The 25,456-nt window shown below is 32.5% G+C and overlaps 2 protein-coding genes across 3 annotated transcripts in view; one reads left to right on the top strand and one right to left on the bottom strand.

Annotated features, from left to right (window-relative positions):
* Positions 1-138: 138 nt before the first annotated feature.
* LOC117115417 lies at positions 139-5,019 on the top strand. The gene is made up of 4 exons (XM_033259193.1): positions 139-274; positions 1,385-2,825; positions 3,441-3,621; positions 4,410-5,019. Exons 2-4 carry the CDS (start codon positions 1,671-1,673, stop codon positions 4,589-4,591), a joined length of 1,518 nt encoding a protein of 505 aa, XP_033115084.1. The 5' UTR covers positions 139-274; positions 1,385-1,670; the 3' UTR covers positions 4,592-5,019.
* Positions 5,020-18,575: 13,556 nt separating this feature from the next.
* Positions 18,576-25,456, bottom strand: part of LOC117115429 — a 33,174-nt gene continuing 26,293 nt past the window's right edge. For both annotated transcript variants that reach the window (XM_033259217.1, XM_033259218.1), the window contains exons 3-4: positions 21,928-22,065; positions 18,576-19,665 (exon numbers count right to left, since the gene is read on the bottom strand). In XM_033259217.1, coding sequence (XP_033115108.1) covers positions 19,382-19,665; positions 21,928-22,065 — 422 coding nt within the window. In that variant the 3' untranslated portion in view covers positions 18,576-19,381. The remainder of the gene's footprint in view (positions 19,666-21,927; positions 22,066-25,456) is intronic.

Consider the following 25,456-nt stretch of genomic DNA (forward strand, 5'->3'; position numbering starts at 1 on the left):
TTTTTTTTCAGATTTGTTTTGTTGTTAATTCGGTCATTGTTGGTACAAATTTTAAATTTTATAAACTATTTTATATACTTTTACTTTATAAACTAGTTTATAAATAAAATAAAATATTTTTCAAAGGTTCAGAATTTTTTTTTGTTTTTTTGTTATTCAAATATTGAGCGAGGGCCAAGCTGGGTCGATCACAAACAAAAATAACTTTTTGGGAAAATGAAAACTGTAACTAAAATGTCAATCACATATTTTTTATCGATACCATAAAGTAAAGGTAGACTCTTAGTATTACTTATTTCTTTTTGTTGTAAATATTTTATAAAATATGGCACCCCGATTTTCCTAGCCTACCTAGGCCTCCACCCACTCTACTACTAGCTAGGCTAGGAAGGACTAGGCCTAGGCTATGCCTAGCTAGGCTAGTCCAGGCTAGCCTAGCCTCCTAGGCCTACGTACAAGCTAGCTGGTATAGTACAGAGAGGCCCTACTCTCACCTTCTATGCTTTAACAATGATTAGGGCCTAATTTGGTTGATGAAAAACTTGTTGAGGGACTACAACAACTAGCCTAGCTAGGCCTACTGTACCTAGACCTACCACAAATTTTAAAATTGTTGTTCCATAAGTGTAAAGCTAAGTCAGGCCTTTATTATGAAATGTGTGAAATTTTTGCGAGGCTAGGATGTATTCCCAGCGCAGGCCTTACTTTACAAATTTATGTTAAATTCATTGACTTACTGTACTATGGCCTACCATAAAACCTTGAATTGAAGCCCAGTTGGCTAAATCTCGAGATTAAGCCCATCTCGAATTGAAGCCCCCCTCCCCCTCTCTTTAGTTTGCAAAATTAGCCTAGAAAAGAAGTTCATGGGCTTCATTTCAAGATAGCATATGCTTCTTTTCGAGATAGAACAGTACATACACTGGATACATGAATTTCAAAAAACAAAATAAATTTAAAACAAGCTTGCTTTAAAATTATACAGTAGTTTAGGTGATTTAATGCCAGTGTAAATACATTCCATGATACAGATTGATGTTACAGTGGCCTTATTTATTGTTTTATAATACAAATTCACAAAATGTACAGCATTCATTTTGAAAAGAAGCTCCCCTCTAATACTCTGCAATAGTAGCCCATCTTGAAAAGAAAAACATCCAAAGTTTGCAAAAAAATAGAAGCCCAGGGCTTCAATTCGAGGTTTTATGGTATTTGTTTAGAAGGAAATTATTAGTTTTATATCCTGTATTGGGTCCCCCTTCCAGTCTGGTGTAGCAAGGACTCTTGTATGTGTTTATGAATATTTTTCCACAGATTTGTAGGCTATGATAAAGTGCATCATTATTTCAGTTTACTGATTTTGTACTTTGTTTATATTACGCAGGTTATCTTTTCGTGTTCAGGAGTTGATGTTCTACAAGTTGCATCGTAAAAGAGATAATGTACTTCACTAAAGAAAGCAATAGCAGACTCATATCACATACACTTATATTTTTTTTCCAATTCGCTTTCAAGTGCCGTGTCCATCTGCCTATCTTGATCGCTATTTTTGTCATCCCTTTAGATATGCAACTTCATGTTCAACAGCAACCAGTTTGAAGAAAATGATACGCAAATTAAGAATGCTAGTACATTAGTTATTGATACTTACCTGTAAAACATTTTTGAAGATGTCTCGTAGCGTTAAAGACTTGCGAGATCTTGTTTGCATATCGCGTTTGACAGTTCGTGAAAGTGATGATGAATTGAGTGAGGACGAAAGTTTGATTCGTCCATTTAGCTCCATGAGTATTTTGTCCGATGGTACAACAAAATCGCGGGAAATAAAACATGAACCAGATTCACCAAAGGTTCCAAAACCACCAAGCACTTCCAAGCGACCTAAACATGAACCATCAAAACACAGAAGGTCTGAAAATATTCAGAAGAATGCCACCAATTCTGTGGTAAAAACAGTTATTTCTTGCAACCACGTTGGTTCAAATGATTCAATTGATTTTAAATCGGTTAGAAAACCACTACCGCCACTTAAAACATCAAGACCATCATCAAGTAGTAGCGATGAAACCCGCCCAATATCTTCTGGGAACTTTGATGGTATTCTAACGTTTATGGATGAAACTTGCGTCGAATCATTTCTGAAACGTGCCAATGAAATGGTCATTGAGTTGTCATCTTGGTGCCACTGTAATAACAATTTTGTTCACTTTGCTGATTTTTGGCTCCACAAGGTTCCTGACAGACAGAAATTGGACTTGTACGAACTCGAAGTTGGAATAATCACCGACGAACTCATGTTTGCATTTGAGGCAGGAATTGAGCAACAAAAGGTACAGCTCAGTGATATACGCAAGTTGGTTTCAGCTGTTCTACGCGAGTACCCCACTCGGCTATGCACCCTTCGTGGACCCTATTTATTCCTTGACATCTTAGACACGCTTTCGTCGGATAAAACCGATGCTTACAGAGAACTTCTAACAGATGTTAAAATATCAACCAGAAATCGTAAATTTGCGCAGTGGATGCTTGCAACAAGGGCGTTTGCATTACTCAATGTCTGGAGTGCCGTTGTGAGCTTTTATCGCCGACTGATCAATGATCCCATGGGTGCCACTGCCAAAAGTCCACCGGTAGAGGTTCGATCTAAAGACAGTGCCATTCAGAGAGCGTTTGTAGCCACTGGACTGGGCTATGTGCATTTTCTACATTATTATTTCAAAACAAGTAAGGTCTCACCCAATGTGGTGGATACTCAAAAACGTTCCCTGGTGTTCGAAGCTGTAACGTGTAATCAGGAAACAACATTGTTGTATCTGTTAACCAAGGTAAGATACTGACCCATTTAAACCAAGTGACTCATACTAACCAATGGCGATGGTAAGAGAGGGGGTGGTTAAGTTGTCCAACAAGGCTCTGAGTATTTCTGGTGGGGTCCATGGGTGATGCCATAGTGTTTAGTTGGGGGGGATACCTCCTTACACCTCAGTGATTTATATATATTTTCTAATGTTGTAGTGCCATAGTATGGGTAGCAATGTTCATGTATATTTACAGGTCTCACTCCAATTTAACGATCACTTTTGGGACCAGGGTTTTTATGGTCTTTAGCAGCTTTGTCTCTTTATTTACAATCATATTGTTATTTGTACTGGACGTACAGTATATTTATAACACTGTACCACAATTATATTATTTTTCAAAATGTTAAAACCTTATTAATATTAGAGTACAGTAAAATTTCAATGTACCTGTACACTACAGTACTATGGTAATGCACTCACATTGTTATATTTAGCCATGAAATTTCCCCGTAGTGGAGTTTCCTTGTATAATTACATCACATGGTACTATAGTAAACTGTAATAATATTGACGACACAATGACAAAGTAAAATTAATGAGATTTATAGTGCACCAAAAGTTTCTTTAATCTGTTCGCAGACAAAGCCGAGGCCAGATGTAAATAAGCCGGCAGACTCGGGGAACGTGGCCCTGCATACAGCAGCCAACACGGGTAACGTACAGTTCGTGCGTATGCTACTGGATAAGGGAGGTGCGGATGTTAACTGTAGAAATGTGAAGTGTGATGGAGCCACACCTCTTCATCTTGGCGTTATGCAAGGTACCCATATTGTTTTTCCTTTTTATATGCAAGAACTATTGTGTTAATTAAATAGTGTAAATAGAGAAACATATATTTAAGTGTGTATATCACCTTTCACAGTTGAAAAGATAGGCATTTTCTACATTATTTACACCCCTGGTCTTTGGGTCCAAAATTTAACAAATGTTCTGTTTTCTGGGGAGTATTCTTAATCTCAGTAGCTGTGCAGAGACTCAAAACTTAAAGGTAAAGGTAGGAGAATAACCCATAACTTGCAGCGTCATTATGCTGAATTGCGTATGGGTGTGGTCCGTGACTACCTAAAGATGCGCTTCATGGTAGCTATATGTTCACATCATTCCACAACGACAGGGGATGAAGTGAACCATAACATCGGGGTAACCTCCTACTCTTCCAAAAGAGTGCACACGAGCCAGATGTATACACTGGGCCTCCATTTTAAGTCCTTATTCAAGAAGAATTGGTTCTACCAACCGAACCATGGGCAAGGAGCGACTGGAACCAGTGCCGATATTAAGGCTATAGCTAGAGGCGCCCCTGCCTTACCATTCGGCCACTCGACTCACCAAATTATACTAGAAAAACGACAAATTTAAGTGAAAGGACAGCATGAGATTTGAATTTTGACCTTAATGTTGAGTGTCCAAACAATGTGAAAGGACAGAAATTTCTCTGCCAGGGCAAGAGAATGGCGGTATCTTAAGAGAGGTGTTCCTTTTTAGAGTTTGTACTGTACAATTTCTTGCTGTCATATATTATTTACATATTGCAACTTATATTTGCAGGGCATAATGAAGTTTGTCAAGTTCTACTTGAAGCTGGCGCTGATATCCAGGCTAGTATGGATGGAGTTACCCCGTTAGACCTGGCTCAAGATTTGGGCCACACCACGATATCAGAGGCAATATCAAAGATGGCTGATTCACAGTCCCAGTCAGGGAGTCCTATGGAAGTAGAAGAATCATGAACACAAGTTGGGAAATAAAAATGTAGGAAGTTTGGTGAAGGCGGGAATTATAACAAAGGAATAAAGAGCATATTGTATAGAGTACTAGATGTCAGTATAAAGGAGATGATGTATATTTCATAGGGTGGATACCAAAATCAGGGCACATTACCAACGCAAAGTAGTGTTAAGCTTGCAAAGAGGGTCTGCTGTATATTCTTCCGACACATCTATAGTTGTGTTTATAGTATGACATGGTCGCATCTGTTTGTCAAATCTTACCTCTGTAATCTGATAACACTGTATTCCTAATTTCCTATCATATACACGGAAACCAGCTTACGCCATCTCTCTCAACAGAGAGCATACATAAAATAACTGAACAGTGAAATTTATGTTGATATTGTATAATTTTGAATAAATTTCTCATGATATTGTTTGTAATATTACATTTTTTTGGTAATTTTTTTTTTATTTCTTTGAAGTGTAGTAAAGGTACATATTAATGAAGATTTACTGTAATTAGTCAGATTATGAAAAGTACTTTTGATGGCCCACGATGTTTAGTCACCACTGATTCGTAAGACAGACGACCTGATGAACTGAACATGCGGAGGTGGGCAGAGCCACCTAGCCTTGAAGTTTTCCATCCAGTCTAAAGCTAATTTCATGGCCTTCCACCCACCTTTATTAACCCGCTTTTCTATCCTTTTCACCCACCCTTAAAATGTCTATCACCCTTCCTTCCTTAGTTTTCTACAGCTACAACCCTGTGCACACTCCCTTCCTTGTGCTTTGCTTCTGATAAGTGAAAATTATTCTCTTAATCAATCTGGTTTGAAATGAATGTTAAATTTACTCCACTCCTTCAACACCATTTTCAAGCCTCCTTTTTCTCGTATGCTGCCACCTTCAACATGCTGAAAGTTTTACAGCTTAATGTGTTTGGCTGTGGGCAGACTGCCTGACGACTACCCTAAAATTATGTTTTCTATTTTCTTTTCCTCTACTTGTACATTTCTAGTTTATTTTTTCTCTCCAACCTTTAGACATGTCCCTGACTTATTCATTAATTACAGGAAAACCTTTTTTTTTTTGCTTTTTTTTAAAATGTATTTTTTAATAATTTTTTTTGCTTTTTTATTTTAATGTAATAATAATCTCTATTCTTTACTAAAGATATGATGCTTGATTAAGCATTGTCGATTAAGAAAATTGAATTCCAGGTTTAAACTAGTTTAACTCTTTAATCAGTGTTTACAGTACTGTACTCAGTGTTATGCATACGGTAGATAGGTTAAAACTGATAACTTAAATTTGCTGTGTTTAAAAAAATTAATCTGAATCAAATTTTATATGATTCCATGTGACTCAAGAATTTCACTTTATTGTGGGCTCAAATTAAATCCGCATGGCTACCCAAGTCGCTACTTTAAGGTGAAAAATGTATACATCGACCGACTTTTCAGTACTGTAACAAGTTTTCCACCATTTCAATTTAGAACGATTTGTGAAGAACATTAATGATTTTATAATTTAACTAACGGAATGTCCCGATTATTTAACATCCTCCCATGAGAAAGTGCGTACTTTGAAATTTAATTACAAAATCCAAATTACATTGTCGCTGCAAGGATTACATTCGGCACTCTTGGATCAGAATAAGAGAATGGGTTGGCTTAATGAATCTACGGGGAATTAAGTCAAAGGAGAAATCCAATCACTATCAGTTGATGAGTTTTTGACATTTACAATATCATCAGTGAATTAACTATGTCGGACATTCTGACACTGTTTAAATTATAATGTCTACATTAGTCGACTTGCAGGTAAATTTTCATCTTACGATGTACTACAGGTATTTACTGTTGACATAAATTATTTAATGATAAGGTGCGATTAGAATTGTGCAATGTGTTTGAGCTTGTGTAAAAATTCATCCAATCAAAATGTAATCATCCTGATCATATATAAGCAGACTGACCATTACAATATAAATTGTTAGAACCAGCCAAAAGAAATACGATATTGGTGATTTTTCACCCATCAAACTATGTCATTGGAGCGATATTGTGCTGGAAGTTATGTGGGGCATCAGTATGGTGCCAGGTTTTCAATCGAGAATTCATGGGTTCGAGACCAATGCTACTTGCTTATTCGCTTGTTTCCTTCGGCAAGACACTTATGTTTGCCTCCCTTCACCCAGAAGTATAAATAGGTCCCACTGGTAGGAGGTGAATAATTTGGAATGAAATCAGTAGCGCTGAATTACACAGATGACTAGGAATGCTCCCTCGGGGAGCAGACAAAGTTGCACGTTGTGTATGATTAATTTCATGTATGCAGTGACCTAGGAAAAAAGCATCTTGAACAATTCTTTCTGAAATGAATACATGCACTACAGAACATAAATTATTTTTATTTATTTCATTTATATATTTTTTTAATTTCATTTTTTATTTATTTTTATTTTTTTGATTGAATTGAATATGGTATATAGTCCTAAATTAAACGTGACTATTTTATAAGTTAAGTAAATGTGTTGTTCACTAACCTGGGAAAAAGGTGCCTTCAACAGTTCTTTCTGAAATGAACACATGCACTGCAGAACATAAATTATTTTTGTTTATTTATTTATTTATTTTTTTTGATTAAATTTAATATATTATTAAGTACAGTAGCTAGTCTTAAGGAGACTTTTTCAATTTATGAAATTCTCCATTATCAAATCTGATTTGTGACAAGTATCTGTGATATGGCCATATATGGATATGATGTAATATCACCATGCCCATATATGAATTTGACATATAAAACTTAGCAGTATACATAGAGCTAAATCATGTTTTTACAATATTTGCATTGCTTTTTTCCTGAAAGATCTATTACTATATAATTTGGTTTTTTTTGTATTACTGATAAATCTTGCATTTATTTATGTAGAAAATTTTATGTCTGTCTAATGATTGAATCGTGCCTAATAAAAGTGCCTGGTATGAGTTATGAAATTATTTCTTTTATGTTTTAATGTTTATTTTAAATTGAACCTGCAGTGGAGTCTATTCACAAGAAGAAAAATATTGATCATGTACAAGCATATAGTGAAACCATATTTCTATGGCATACGATTACAGCATTGAAATCAAGGAAGCTGAAATACTGCCCTCACAGTTTTTGGATATTCATCTGATAGCATCAATACAAATGCCATAATAAAACAACTCAATAATAACATACTATAAAATCTTCTGAATTACTTCTATAATTGTTCTTTCTGAAATGAACACATGCACTGCAGAACATAAATTATTTTTGTTTATTTATTTATTTATTTTTTTGATTAAATTGAATATATTATTAAGTACAGTAGCTAGTCTTAAGGAGACTTTTTCAATTTATGAAATTCTCCATTATCATACTATAAAATCTTCTAAATTACTTCTATAATTGTGGCTAAGGAGGTAACTCCTCCATTGTATTCTGATTTATATTTACTGTGCCTTGGTACAAAATGAGAAGGGAGGGCAAAAAGGTGTAAAAGAGGATGGTTACGCCCCTTTTTCCCCAGTTTTAAAAAATCTGTATCTCATTCACCGTTCCCCAGTTTTTCGTCAAACAACTTTTTTCTGTCTTAGAAAAATCAGTGCTACAACATATCAAAAATTGTTTTTCCTCCGGAATCTGACTTTAACATTATATGGTATATTAAAACAGATAAGACTATGGTCTGTGTTTAAATAAAAAGGCATTATAATTATGCTAATTTGTATTTGGCCAACAACATTACTAATGGATTATGGTAGAAATTTCACTCTTTCATATTCAATCATTGCTTTTTTTTTTTTAGAAAAACAATTTAGAAGACTGAGTCAATACCATGCAAATAAAAGAAGCAATCTCTACATTTTCCTCACTGAATAGTACTTGAATACATGAAGTACACTATCAAATACTTTTAAATTACTGGAAAATAAAAAATCAATATATTTCTATTATAGGTATATATTGCACAGTAACCATACCAAAATAATCAAAAACCTTATTACTAACACGATCTAAATAATTTATCCTGGTCGTATGTAAATTTATATTGCATTACTCATACAAAAAGAAGTTAATTTTTGTATCCATTGTGAAAAAAAAAAAAAATGACATCACCTTTTGAAAGATGGAAGAAAATACATGGCCTGTGGCAGAATATAGTATAGAGTTGTGATCATCTGCTGTAGGCTTCCATTAGTGTTCTAGCTCAAGTCTGCTAACTGTATAATGAAGATCATTTTTGATGTTCAAAATGTCATCTTTTACCTCAAATTGTGGGGCGAACACAGTATCTACAATTCGGCTGTTCTTTGTCCTTGTTTTTCACAGAAAATGAGATATTTTTTTTCAGTTGGGAATTTTCTGTGTTATCAATAATCGAATAGATGACGACATATGAGATTGCCGTCAAAACTATTTTAAAACAATTTTACACATTTGCAATTTCGTTTGTCATTGCAATGATCATTGTTTATTAATACTGATTACTATAGCTACTATTTTTTTGTGTGTGTTGCAGTGTGCTATACTATGCTTAAGCTGACAAAATGTTAGCATTAAAGCCAGTACAGTAGGAAAATTTGTTATGTTTTATACAGATGGGGTGTTTGATCAACAATTTGGAAATGGTTAGGCAAGACTTTTTTTATACCTTGTTTCGCAAACTTATATTTTTAAAGATTGTCAGAGGAGGGTGGAAAAAAATAAAAATAAAAGTTTGTTTTCTTATTTAGCCAATCGTTTTGCCAAAAACATCCAAACAGAGGAAAAAACTAAAATAACAATTTATTGTTGAATTTAAACAGTGTAGTAATGGGATGGTTAAATGCTTTAAATTTATATAATTAGGAAAAAATGTACATATCTTATTTTTGGAGATTTTAAGGCAGGGGCAGGCATAATAAAAATAAATAAAAAACTTTTATTTTTATCGGAAATTTCCATTTTTTCGTGGGTGTGCTAATTTCGTGGGTGTGCTAATTTCGTGGGTGTGCTGATTGGCCAAAAATAATTAATTTTTTTTTCAAAAATCATCATTTTTATTCAAAATCATCATGGCAGCAGGTTCGCTAGACAAGGAATAAAAAAAATTCTCGCCTGAATAAGATTTTAAAATACTGGGGGAAATAGGCGTGTAAACCTCTCTGTTTATTTTGATGGAATTTTATACCTTTGGGGATTCCTTTGTAAAAGGTTAGAGCAGGAATTTTTGTGACTACAATCCCGCACGTCAAATCCCTGCAGGAATCCTGCATTCGTAAAAACCTACAGGATTTTTGTGTACAACGATTTGAATTCTAGATCTTTATTACAGCTCATAAAATAATTCATTATTCCGAATCTATAGATTATAGTCTACTTAAATTCTAATGCATCATCCGTCTAAATATATTTGAATCTCCATGTAGGACAAAAACGAATTCTATTCAGCATGTTTAGACAAGTAAAATTATTCATAAAACACTGAAGAAATCGTCGCTGCACTGTTTGTGGAAATGCAAAATATATACAAATAGAAATTTTGACAAAATTAAAATACATGATAAAATTCTTGATTTACACACCAGAAATGTTTGCTGATTGGTAGTTGAATGTAAAAAATGTATTCAAATTTTAGTCATTATCTACTATCCATTATAGATAGTTCAAAATGCGGTTATATGTTTCACAGTTGAATTACTTTGATATGAAGTGTGATTGTACCGTCTTATATAGGTTTCACTTCATTAAGCGTGCACACAAGACAAGAGAGTACCGAGACGGTTCATTGAGACCCAATCAATATTACACGGTTAACACGTCCTGGGGTGATGTAATGTTGCTATGGTAACCTATATGTAATGGAGAGACAAGAAGCAAAGATCTGGAATAAATGACTTGTAGCAATGAATGATGAGGATGCTGAGGAGTTTAATGCATTGAATAATGAAAAAGCTGAGGAGTTTAATGCATTGTCAGAATGAATGCAGAGGGGTTAAGGATCTGTGTTGTCATGACAATGTTTGTGGAGGTTGATGATGTCTTTTATTGTTTTCTTTTTCAGGTGGCAGTGTATTTTTAAATGCTAATTTAAGAACAGTGAAAACAGTTTAAAGGGCAACCAAAAATTGAACTTTCTAATTGTGGTGAAATCACGTTTTGAGGATAATGGCAAAAATATGTTGAATGTCAAAATATTTAAAATCTATTATATTACGCTAAATATAACCTTTACATATTTATGCATCATCATGCTATGTTATTATTTTCCTAATTTTCGACATTAAAACAACATTTTTTAACAATTTATTGATGGTCTCTGACTGAAAAAGCTGAAGGCTGATTTCTCAAATACTGTTCTATAAACTGCCATATATAACTCCTGTATAACTTCATAAAGAAATGTCAAGATTTAAATGAGTCTTTTATTTTATATCTTTCACTTTAATTTTTAACCCTGTATTAAAACTAAAAATTAACGAAATAATTAAATCGTTTGGCTTGTCTTTGCCACAATTGTCAAATTACTACACTGATAGAAAGACCAAACTCTTTAGTTTAAATGACTTTGTTTTTTTTTTTTATTTATTAAAAGACAATCTTTGAAGCATACATATATTACATTTTAATCAATTAATGCATAAAAACAACTGAAATGTTTTGTTAAAATCTTTTTTTTTAATGAACTCAAATCTGTTAGATCTCATACGCTAACTAGAAAATTAACTTTTTGAAGAATACAACTTCCTTTATTTGAACAAAATTCACCTGAAAATTGCACTTAATATTATGGTTTGTGTGTGAATTATGAATTCAAAAAAGAATTCTTTTTTAACTGGCATGCCATAGAAGACACAAAAGCTTCTATTCTCGATAGTCATGATTTATGCATTGATTTTCTGAACCTCTGTACATACAGTACTTGTACAATGCATGTTATAGTACAGCACAGTCAATGGCAGATCAAGGAGTTTGAAATACAGGAGGCCCAGGGAAGGACTTTCACAAGGGAGTCAAAACCTCACCATGGTTGGGGCTGAGGTTAGAAAATTTATGAATATGGCACCTCTATGTGTCCAGAAATGGCACTATCAGATATAAATTTGAATATTATTTTTCTTTTTTCTGAATTTTTTTATAACTTTGAAAAATTGAGGGGGAACATGGGCTGGCTGATCTCCCAACCCCTGAATTGGCCACTGACACTATTACTAAAATAATCACAAAGAGAGGTGTAAACAAGTAGTCAGTCTTGCATGACGATCTACATTCTACAATCCAGCCAATCAATGAACTGTAAGTACAGGATGTTATCATTTTCAAAACACCTACATAAACAAAGCCTCGTCAAAATTATATGTTGGATCGCAAGTTTAAATTTTTTTATTGGTGCAAACTGTTTGAACCGACGTCATTTTTAAGGTCAAATAAAAATGATATAATAAGCTTTTATTTTGACAGGTGAACCTTCAAAGATATTATTAAGCACTTTACGCAAGAGGACGGGGAGCCGTCGAGAACGGCAATTCGGATTAGCGCCCTATTGTTTTCTGTGGTCTTCACGCTCTGATGAGCACAAAACCACCATCCACCCGTCTTCCCGTTCTGTTGTGTAAAGTGCCAATTAAAACCAATTCCAAATATTTCTTTGGTTAATAATATTCAAATCACAAAGCTCTCGATGCCTAACCTAGGTTGAAATATACATGAAAAACAACCAGCTAACAATATTTTACATTACAATAACTTTGCAGTAAGTTATCAGAACGTCTTTTTGAGAACCTTAAATACGTTTTTATATCCTAGATCATTGCTACAACATTGTGATAATGTTATTTTTTTTTGCATAACCTAACGACAACACTTGCGCTTAGTTATTAATAGTTAAAATACATTGCCTTATATGTCAAAAAAATATGTTGCTCCCAGTTTTTAATAATATTCTCCTTGACTTGCATCTTTAGTATTTGATATCGAATACAAGTTATATATTTGCTTGTAATATTCAGGGAGTTTAGATTATGAATTTCTGATTCATAATCTTGTATTATCTGAAAATGAATAATGATATGGAATATTTGACAGGTGTCAACATATCCAAAATCAGAATACTTAACTGTTACGAACTGACAATGAAAAATGACAAATTTAAAAAGTCAAAAGTTTACTCTCAGGGTTGATTATTTCAGGTGAATGACAAGCGGCCAATGAAGTGTAGTATGCTTAGTATATATTGCCAGTGGCGTATCTAAGCACGCTAGACATGACAAGGAGCCTGTGAAGGGTGAAGTGGGGAGGACTCGATAAATTGGGTAAGGGGGAGCTACTGTACCTTGCAAAAAATAAGTTGATTTGAGGTGTTTTTAACTACTTGAGTGGGACTATTTTGCTTCAAACATTTTCAATTGGATGACGACTGGGGGAGTGCGAGTATTTTTTCAGGGGGGCTGTACACCTCCTACATACAATTGTTTGTTCCTGATGACCTCAATATGTAACATCAGATAAAGATCATAGCAAATAGTTAAACCTTACAAAGTATATTTATATATATCATAGATTATAAATTTTTAATTTCTTTTGAATGTGCATAGATTTTTTGTTAAAATTTACTCTATATTTGTAATGCATACATTTAAAATTATATAAAAAAAAATCTGGAAAAAATACATAAATACATTTACCTTTTACATTAGAGGGAGAAATGAATATGGATCAAATTTATGGATGTTTTTCAAAGATCGATAAGGATTGTAAAGGAGTGGCCATATACGCGGTTAATACAGTACAATAGTAAAGATTAAAGGAAATGTGTTGAGGGCTCCCTCCATCACCCATATGTATAGATCCTCGTATACCGGTTATATTTCTCTACCCACAATGCAACAGCAATATCAAATTCGTGTTCATGAATTATATTGAATTTATGGATGTTTTTCAAAGATCGATAAGGATTGTAAAGGAGTGGCCATATACGCGGTTAATACAGTACAATAGTAAAGATTAAAGGAAATGTGTTGAGGACACCCTCCATCACCCATATGTATAGATCCTCGTATACCGGTTATATTTCTCTACCCACAATGCAACAGCAATATCAAATTCATGTTCATGAATTATATTGAATTTATGGATGTTTTTCAAAGATCGATAAGGATTGTAAAGGAGTGGCCATATACGCGGTTAATACAGTACAATAGTAAAGAATAAAGGAAATGTGTTGAGGGCTCCCTCCATCACCCATATGTATAGATCCTCTTATACCAGTTATATTTTTCTACCCGCAATGCAACAGCAATATCAAATTTGTGTACATGAATTATATTGAAGCAAAATATATACTAAATATAATTTAAATTAATACTGTAATATATTTCATTAACTGTCTGACAGAATTAGATACACTTTCAATAAAAAAAAAAATAAATTCATACAATTTCAGATTTTGAACAATGATTAATTACACCAACTTGTTTTTGTGGCAAATTGTTCTTTTTTTAAAGTATAATATATAATATAATATAATATAATATATGTAGTAATATATTTCATACTACAGGCCTAACATACATAATACTCTAAAAAACTGTTAAAAGCAAATATGGATGAAGCTTTTGGCACTATGAATTCAGTTAAGAACAATAATTTTATAACAATTGGTGTGCAGTTCTGACATATTTGTCAGGTCACACATAAATAAACTAAAATTAATAAAATAATTAAAGTAAACCTCTACGCATATCAAATTTATGGATGTTTTTCAAAGATCGATAAGGATTGTAAAGGAGTGGCCATATACGCGGTTAATGCAGTACAATAGTAAAGATTAAAGGAAATGTGTTGAGGGCTCCCTCCATCACCCATATGTATAGATCCTCTTATACCAGTTATATTTTTCTACCCGCAATGCAACAGCAATATCAAATTTGTGTACATGAATTATATTGAAGCAAAATATATACTAAATATAATTTAAATTAATACTGTAATATATTTCATTAACTGTCTGACAGAATTAGATACACTTTCAATAAAAAAAAAAATAAATTCATACAATTTCAGATTTTGAACAATGATTAATTACACCAACTTGTTTTTGTGGCAAATTGTTCTTTTTTTAAAGTATAATATATAATATAATATAATATAATATATGTAGTAATATATTTCATACTACAGGCCTAACATACATAATACTCTAAAAAACTGTTAAAAGCAAATATGGATGAAGCTTTTGGCACTATGAATTCAGTTAAGAACAATAATTTTATAACAATTGGTGTGCAGTTCTGACATATTTGTCAGGTCACACATAAATAAACTAAAATTAATAAAATAATTAAAGTAAACCTCTACGCATAATAATGAATCACATTCTGCCATCACACATCAAACCAAAATCAAAGTCAAACCGATAAAAGTTAGGTAAAATCCCCTTTAAAAGTGACTCAATAGTATTAATTCTCCACAATCAACAGAATATAAGGCCATGGGAGGGCAGTAATGCAGTCATGTCACCCACAGCGTGATGGATTGATCTGTTTCATGATATGCATGTCACACTGGCAGACTCAAACTAGCTGATGTCATGTCTGCACACAAAATTAGCAGCAGTATAGCAGCTCAATTAACACATATAGCATCAACCACCTTCAGTAAAAGGCATTTATCACCTTAATAAATTGTGATGAATTTAATCTCTGAAAACAAACTCAATTACATGATAGGTAATTGTAATATCACTTATTTTCTGCTAAGATATTTTGCACAAAAAAAAATAAATAAATGAACCAAAAAATTAAAAAACCCAAACATATGAAGTACTGTACATTATTATAAGCTGACTGTTTTCAATGAGACTTTACAAATATATTTCATATATAATTACAGTGTAATAAGGATAGGTATTGCAAATAAGTTAATGGATACCATCATACACATAACTGATTTTTCCCGAAAATAATAATTGAGTACTATTAGTTGTAAATAATTTAGTTATGTTAATATGGTTTTTCAAGTGAGCTCAAAATCTATCTGGTTTTAAGTATTAGATCACCACATCCGTGGATTTGATCAATTCTGAATAAATTTTATTATTTTAGTTTGGTTTTTTTTTGTCATTTTATTTTCGCATTAAATAAGATTTTTACCGAGACAAAGATTATTTCTCATCAGTGGCGTACATAATAGCTGATGGGGGCGGGGGTATGAATGTGGGGGGGGGGNNGCTTGATTAAGTGAGGGAGCACTAGACCGCAAAATATAGTGATAGGAAATGATTTTTAACTACTTCAGAGTAATTTTTTTACTTTGAACATTTTCAATGGAGGGGAGGGGGGGCGAGCAACTCGGAAGCGAGCAACTGGGGAGTGCAATGTTATTCCCCAGGGCCCACCTCACAATCCCCCTCCCCCTTAGTTATGCCATACTTTTCATGTGAAATGACATGGTATTCGTGAGACTGTCTAAACTGAACAGGGCTTATTGAGTCAAAAAATAAGCGTATCTTTGTGACTTTTCACCCAGGCCTCGGCCTCATGGAATTTAACTTCATGATAGCGTTTCTTCCAATACCATTCACAGTGGAATATGTTGTATATGCCATGATTGTTATAGCATAAGAGCTTGATGCACAATGAAATCAAACCAGACACATTGCAGAAAGATTTGAACCGAGCTGTGATGTTTTTTCTGGTCGGTAAAACTAAGCTGGTTAAACCTCCAGGGAACAATTTGCTTTCTATAAATAACCATGTGGCTCATAGTAACTTAGCCAAGGAGAAATCAAGTTCTCCGGCCATTATCGATTAGTTTAGCCTGTGGTTTTAGCTTACAACAGACTAAACCAGCATTATTTTAAAGTCCGATAATATCCAATACAAATGACCAAACGGTTATATTTTGAAGTGAAAATATCATCGATTAAAAATGTTGGTGAACATTATTGAAACAAAATTATCTATTGGTAAACTATTGGTTTAACGGCTGCATTCGATTTTTGAAATTTGGATGCAAAGCCCTTTAATGTCTTGTTCGCTCTTAGACGTGTAATCAATAAGTGAAGTATTCAACACCGAACACACACACCACAAAATCAATATCATATAAATTATCAAATATTAAGTACTCGCTTAACTACAAACAGCTTCGGATGGCTTCATGGCAAGGATGGAGTTATTGATTGTAAAATAATTCAGTACTAAAAGTATACAGTATTATTGTAACCTTTGTGAACGAGAGTATAATATTAAAACATTACCATCATCATAAAATGGATGTCACCATTTAATTAGGTCAGCAGATAACCTTATGATTCAGTTACCATCTATTTAATAATAAAAATGATAATAATAATAATATAAACAATAATAAGTTGTAAAATTATATAAACTTTATCTATATTTAAAATAACAATAATGTTTAATAATTAACAATAACATTGATATCAAAAATAATAATAATAACTATAATAACATTTATACAATAATAATATTTATACAATTTACATCAAGTGAGAAGCATACATTTATATACAAAGACAAAAGCATATATACATGAATAAATGCTAAAATATTAATTTCAAAATGTGTCGTATCAAATATTGGTAGGTGTTATCATAGGGCTAACTACATGATGATTGAATATGTATAATATTTCCTCTGAAGAAATGAAAAGAACTAAACCTTTTGAAATTGCACTTCTTACGTTAGGTTACTTCTGACATTAATACAATTTAATGCTATTATCTGACAAATTATTATTTAATACCAGCTGGTATATTCACTAAATAAATTACTATATACTGTTCATTACTATGTACAGCCACCTGGCTGAATTAAAATGTAGGCCTACTATACCTGACTAATATTATGTCATCACCTGGATGATTTATGATGTAACTGCCACCTGGGCAAATCATTATGGACTGCCACCTGTATAAATTATATACTCACTGCCACCTGGATGAATTATACTGCCACCTGGATGAATCTTTATGAATTGCCACCTGGTTAAATATTTATACATTGCCACCAGGATAAATTATCATGCATTGCCACCAGGATGGATTTTGTCCTGCCACCTGGATGAATAATTATATAATGCCACCTGGATGAATTATCATGCATTGCCACCTGGATGAATTTTGTACTCCTACCTGGATAAATAATTATGCATTTCCACTTAAAAGAATTATGATGTATTGAAACATGGATGAATAATTATGCATGTCAACTGGGTGAACTATGGCGTACTGACACCTGGATGAATAATTATGCATGTTACCTGGATGAATTATGATGTACTGCCTCCTGGATGAATTATAATATATTGCCACCTGCACCATCTATAGTCTGCTTTAACTAAATAGGCCTACATTACCTTTTCTACCACCTGATGGTATATTATTAGCCTATCCTAGCGTATCAAACATTTTTTCTTTCCAAAAAAATACAAAATACTTTTGAATTTATAACCTCATATTACATTGGTAAAAACGCCATAGATTAATATGTTTTCAGTTGCACTTTCAATGCGTACAATAAGTAACAATTTTAATAAGCATCTATTTAAAATGCCTCATAAATAAGTAACCTTTAAAATAAGTTTATCTCAATAAATAAACCATATAAATTTACAATACTAATCACAAGAAATCATTGTTTATATTCAAATTTACTTAATTTATAATAGAATCAAACAAGAGAAAGAAACCTCAAAGAGGTAAAGTAAAAAGTTACAGTATTTATGTAAAATTAATAATGTCTAATGGGAACACCTCAGGTCAAATGGCAAGTACAAATTTATGATAATTTCAGAATCATTACATGGATATATAAAATTTCGGATAAATGGCTGGAATCTGGAGAAATGGTATAAACGAGAAAAAAAAAACTTAAAATGATGTAAACCTATAATTTGGCAAGAACAGTAAAAATGATTTACACCATTTCCAGATATGCATAAATAAATAATAACCATGTACCAGTGAAAAGGAATAGGATTTTCTTTGCATGGTTTTCGTCAAACTCATTTTGTGAAAAACATTTGGAAAAACTAATTCAAATTCTGAAGTACACTGTGAATGCTTTCCATGAAAATTTCAAATCTTGTAAAATAATCATAATAATATCTAAAATTAGACAAGATTGGCTGGATTTTTCACGCATAATATGAAGCACTGTGCCCTTTTTTTAATGAGAAAGTAAGAAACACTCTCTACGAATGTAATTAAGTATGAATGTGTTTTTCCAAATCAGCCAAGTTCTTGATTATTTTGTAGCAATGAGTTTTACCGAGTCATTGCTTTCGATTCTAATTCATTCTTCATCAACTGTTAATGTACTGATTCATCATTTAGATTATAAATGATTACCATTTAAATATCACAAGAAAAGTTATTATACTTTGTTCCGTACTGTCCAACTTTGTGGGAGGATGGCAAAGCAAATTGATATAAATTATGAAATTGTTTTAATTATGTTTTCATACTTCCTAATGGTAAAAGTTCTTAGAGTACTTTTGATACTTTCTAACTCGGAAGAAAAACATGGAGAAACATTATTTTTGTTTCATCTAAATTATTTTACATTAAACACTTTATCATTTCGTTCTTGTTTGCTCTCTCATTTAAAATTTGCACATAACCAAGTTTTAAAAAATATTATATATGCATGAAAATATTAAATGAAACCAAACCCTGAAATGTATTTTCCTATTTGGAAAATGAGTGCAGCTTGTATGGATTCAGCCCTGAAACTGAGGTCGCAATGGTGAAATTCATCTCCCTTCTCATGCTTTTGTTTTATTTCGCATGTTTGCCGCTGTCGAGTCGCGGCGTACATTCTTGTCCACGGGGACCTCGTGAAGCGTCTCCATCTTGAATGCTCTTGCGATAAGGAGATAGAACGTACCAGCTGTTGAAGTGAGGATGAAGGAACTCCAGGCTAAGAAAAATGAGTAATCGTACATAACGCTGTAATCGTTCGGGAAAACAATATACTGCCGGGGTTGTTCATTGTACTCGTATGTTATTGTGACTATGAAGAGGCTAGTGGACAGTAAAACAGCTATGGCTAGAAATCAAGAAAAAAAAATTACTCATTAATTTCAAGAGAAAACCTGCATCATGATAGAAGATATCTGAGATTGGTGCAAGTAAGAAAAATTAGTCAGTGGCAGCTCCAGGAATTCAAAATAGAGGGCAGGGGGCCAACAGGGAGGGACTTTCACAGATGGAGGGATCCACACCACCTAAGCCCCACCATTGTTGGGGCTGAGGTAAGAAAATTATGGCAACTCAAAATGGCCGGAAATGGCATCCTTAGACTTAAATTTGAAGTATAATTTTCTTTTCTTCTCCATTTTTTAAATAATTCTGAAAAATTTAAAGGGGGATGGCGGGGGGAAGAGGCAGGACCTGAATGCTAGAGACCTCACATATCAGAAGCAAATTTAAATAAAAGGTGTAGCAGCTGGACTGGTCTCCCTATATTATTAAATCTAAAAAAATGAGTTTGGAAAATTTGATGAAATTACTATCAAAACATCGCCTTGACTCCCTGTGACATATCAATTGACATCAAATGCTTCGTGGAAAATTCAAGTGCCGGTAGTGATTGACTTTAGCGCTGTTTTAAAGTTTTCATAAGCCACAGGGGCAATAGCATTAACTACCATATGGACAGAGATCTCTAGGACCTTGTAACAGCATGGCCATGTGACGTGAATTGATTAAGTGACAATAAAGATTTATCTTGGTTCCCCACTCATTTTGGAAAAGAGTTAATATGTAGGAACAGAGCCATATAGGCCTATAATTGCACACAGCCAAGGAGTTGTTTGAATAACCCTTCAGTAAATTTTTAGGAAGGTAATTCATTACACCACAATCAACCTATAACATGAATTACAACAAAATATAATTTATAATCTAATAACTTTTAAATTAACTCATACGTCTAGTCATACTTTTTAACTTATTACTGAGTTGCGGTCAGTTAAACAAGTGAGGTATCGCTAATTGCACGTATCACACAAGCCTGTTTGTCTCTCATAGTTCGCAAGCATATCTTAAAATATCCTGAGTAGTAATTATATGCATCTATAGACAAATTTCTAGCTAACATTTTTGTAATTTTGGACAAAGATTTCATTTGATGAAGAGATATTTAGGTAAATTCTCTGCTGATTTGACATGGAATTACCATGCTGCTATTAAAACGAAAATTCAAATAATTATGTGAACATTCCAAAAACAAATCTTCAAAGCGGCAAGAGACAATTTTACAAGAAAACCTCAATTATTCGTGAAATACAAATTTAGTTTGTACGCCTCATCTGCTCAATCGCTCAATTTTCATGACATTCAGATTTTTATCATATTTTTTGCTTGATGCTATAATCCATTTGTTACGCCACCACTTTTTGGGTTTCTTGTTTTTTTAAACACTCATGCTGCATTTTTTAAAAGTACGTAAGGTAATTCAAAACTTAGACATCATTTTCTGGTTCGTGTTAATTAGAATCTGTATTGTGCATCAGTTTTTTTATACTAATATACTGTACGTACATTGTATACATTATACATTATTACATTATAACAATTCCATGAAGATCAGTGCGATCAAAACGTGGACTATAAATAGTATAATTTTCTCCCCTATAGGGTCTCTTTGTGTCTGAGCTGCCCGGAAAACCAGTACCAGCTATTCGTCTGTTCACAACTGGGGCAGTATGAACTAGTACAACGGGGTAAATACCCTACTTGTCACAAAAGAAGTACTGGGTTCTTTATAGTGCACATGAACCAATTGTACACTGGGCCTACAGTTTATAGTCCTTTCCGAGAAGACAATTGTTCCACCTCCTGAACTATTAGGGGAGAGTGCCGTTAAAACCAGCGCCAATATTATGGACGTGTTAATCACTTGGCTATTCAACTGACCATCATTCATTTTACTTGGGCCCAATAAAAAAAATTATTAGTTTATCATCCTTGCATGCATCTCTTCTATGGTACTGAAAAAAAAAATTTGAAAATCTTTTTTTCTAATTTTTTTTTTTTTAGCATTTTTTTCATTTTGTTTTATTAAATAGTTAGTAGTTATTGTTTGTATTATCTCAATAATGTTTTACTTTGAATATCAATGCACCAGCAAACAACCCAAGGGTTATATTTTGCTTTAGCAAAATTTTAAAAAAAACAACAAAAAAAACTCCTCCCTCATCACTTTTCCAGCCTATATATGGTGATGAATTAATAATATTTTTTTATAAGGCCTTACTATTTTACCATTGAAATTTGAATAAATTTAAATAAATTAGCTAGTATTTACCTCCAAATAGGAACATGATACCACAGTCGGTAAAGAGCGTGACAGACATGGTATATGTTGCCTGGAAGCTGCTGACTACCCCAAAGAACTGAAGGCCAATTGCAATGCACAAGCATATACCAGACATCTTCTCCAACTCTAAACATAAAAAAGAAAAAAAAAAACATATTTGTTAGACTAGCTATCATTATTAATATTCTCTTTTATTATTATTATTATTATTATTATTATTATTATTATTATTATTATTATTAATTAGTACAAAAACCAATATTGTATTCATTATTTATCATTAACACCATCATTATCATTATCGTCATCACTGGTTTTATAACTCCTGAATAATGATAAATGTCTCTTATTATTTTACTTATATAATTAATTATCAACTATAGAGTACTACAGTGTTACGTCACAATACCATGTGATACTGCTCCGTTGCTATCTGCGACACGAAATGCATTCAACCGACGCCATTTTCTCCACTGACAAACCTTTGATCCAAATTTCTAACGTAATTAAAGTAGTTGGATCTTTATTTTTTTTTGTAAAGGTTAATTGATGATTAAATGTGTTTGATAACTAATATAATGCAAGCTTTTTGTGTTTTTAGTACATTTTGATGGTAAATTATTAGGTTTTAAAATGGCTATTCCAGAAAGCCTATTCTAAACCATTAAGATTTTCAAGTTAAATCTGAGAGTGCCAATTCCAATCATCTAGAGGTGCCAAAATCATAAACTTTGTAGACCCTCCATCTGTGAAAGTCTCTCCCTGGGCGCCTCTATATGAAATTCTTGGATCCACCACTGAAGCTTTGAGGAAAAAACTATTGTACTGTTCCCATAGGATTCCAACCCGGTTCCGTTCCATTGCCATTCAATTAATAATATATGATTATCTGTTTTGTGTACCTTCAACAAGTAATACAAATGTTATTATGTGTAGAAATATAATACGTACATCATCAGACACATGCTTTTCAAATTCAATGGTATTATATGTGCACTGCACTTCTATCATTACATGTAATGACATCATCAAATGTTACAAACTGCTTATGTAAACTCACAATATGTCTTGCATATTCAAAATATCATGTTTCTGATACATGATTGGTTGAAAATGTTTGCATGAAATAAGATTGTCCAAAGTGGCCCAATCAGGAACAAGAAGATATAATAAATAAATTCAAGACATCTTGCATATTCAAAATATGTTTCTGAAGCATGATTGGTTGAAACGGTGTGCATAAAATTATTCAATCCAAAATGGACCAATCAGGCACAAGAAGATAAAACACATTTGCTGTAATGCAAATTCTGATAACTTCTATCGTTATAGTAGTGATGTCATTACAAGATAGAATTCAAGAATCATTTGCATATTAATCAAAATTTCATTGTTGCATATACTGCACTTGCACAGATACACTCTATGCTGTGGTAGTGAAATTTTTTTGTAAAATGGAATGTGTTAATATTAGGTTAATTTTAGTACATTCTGCAGTATACTCATGCTCATCAGCCTTCTTTTCTTTAAATATGATTGGTTGAAATTATCTACATAAATTAAGATTGTTCAATATGGGCCAATGGCACTTGTTGCTAGAAAATGGTTTGTTGAAATAGTATCATACTAAATTCAGGTTTAATATTCTGAAAGTCTTAATTATAAATTCATCATACTTAGAAAATTGTGTGAATTATAAATAAATCCAGGCCTGTTATTAATACATCAAACTATATGTTAACTAGGTAAATCAGAATCTGATATCAATTGACATATTAATTTCAATTATGTCAAAGTTATGAATGTATACAGTACAGTGTATTGGTTTCAATTACAAAGCTGGCTTTTGCATGAGTGGTTTCTATGTTACCATATTACCTTTTGATAAATAATTTAGAACTAGAAATATGTTAATAAAATAATAATAATAATAATAATAATAATAATAATAATAATAATAATAATAATAAAATACAATATTGATATAAAGCGCTAAACACTAGTGGTTTCTATGTTACCATATTACCTTTTGATAAATAATTTAGAACTAGAAATTTGTTAATAAAATAATAATAATAATAATAATAATAATAATAATAATAATAATAATAATAATAATAATAAAATCAAATATTGATATAAAGCGCTAAACACTAAACCAATATTAAAAAAAGGTGCTGGGCATGTTTTGATTTTTTAAAAAGTAGGTTTTTAAATCTAGCCATGAAAATAGTATGTTTAGCTGTAGAAAACGAAGGATAGGTGATAGACATTTTAAATGTGATAACATTAATAAATAATTAATAAGAGTGGATTTTAAGGATGGAAAAGTGGATTAATAATAGTGGGTGGAGGGCCATAACATTAGCGTTAGACTGGGTGGAAAACTTCAAAGCTGGCTTGCTCCGCCCACTTGCGCCAACCATCACTACATCCTTGTGTTTATCAAAACATGTGCTTTTTTTTATATTAGTAGAAACTTCAAAAGAAAGAGCCAACAATATCAGAAATGATAACAAAAGGATAATTTATTACTTTAAAAAATGCATTAAAATACTAATACGAATGGGTTCATGTTTAGAGATTCTAATGCGCAATGTGATTCTGACTTGTGGAACAATATTTAATGAAACACCAAAAAATAGTGCCATTCTTAAAATTTTTTAAAAGATAAATTCAACATAATTTTTAAGTACAGTTGATTTGGAAGTATCTTTGGTTTTAAGCTTTTCTATTTGTATTTGTATTTTTGTAAGTAGTTCTTCTTTAGTTCAAACATTTTCTAGTAAATTTTTCATGGTATGTAAAAGGTACCTACAGGTATACGCCCTAGTGGAAGAACATCACCTTGGTGAATAAGCTTCTGTTTTAAAAGATTTTATTATTATTATTATTATTATAAATTAATTTTGAGTCCATGTTTATTGTATCTTCTTCATCACCTTTAAGAATGTTCTGCACACATGATTATAACTCATGTGATTGCAAGTCATATACACGGTTGTAAAACATATATCCCGATACGTGATTATATCACGTACACTAGATTATAACATGGAAGATTTGTTTTTCAAATCAAAAACCCACGCTTTCCATATGGAGACGTCAACAAATCAAAATGTAATTATGTGTTTGTTGATATCAGTGATAAAACGTGCAAAGACACAAAATGGTGCGACAGCACGCAACCCACAGGGACTTTGTCCTTAAATCCACATTCGCCTTACTGATCACAATACCGCACATTACTACGACAACAAAATACTTATAGTATTAACTGAACTTAGAAGGCACACAGCAGATGATATATCAAAGTAATCAATATAATCGTGCTGCATAACAAACACATTTTTTTTATTGCAGCGAGTAAGACTCAAAAACCTCTGAATGTATACTGTATTTAGCCATCTCACTGAGGGCCTCAAATATGCATAATCATGAAGAAGTATAAAATAATTGAGAATTTGATACTTAGATGTGTATAAGAGACAGAATACAATATTGATATAAAGCGCTA

This window comes from Anneissia japonica, unplaced genomic scaffold (genome assembly GCF_011630105.1).
Source record: "Anneissia japonica isolate Jap-2015-1 unplaced genomic scaffold, ASM1163010v1 scaffold287704_len1198815_cov201, whole genome shotgun sequence".
In the NCBI taxonomy this organism is placed as follows: domain Eukaryota; kingdom Metazoa; phylum Echinodermata; class Crinoidea; order Comatulida; family Comatulidae; genus Anneissia; species Anneissia japonica.

Bases quoted from the DNA above. Each gene is read 5' to 3' on its own strand.
- LOC117115417 (XM_033259193.1), top strand. From the start codon at position 1,671: ATGTCTCGTAGCGTTAAAGACTTGCGAGATCTTGTTTGCATATCGCGT. The intron at 2,826-3,440 runs GTAAGATACTGA...ATCTGTTCGCAG, and splicing joins TGTTGTATCTGTTAACCAAG to ACAAAGCCGAGGCCAGATGT. The intron at 3,622-4,409 runs GTACCCATATTG...TTATATTTGCAG, and splicing joins TCATCTTGGCGTTATGCAAG to GGCATAATGAAGTTTGTCAA.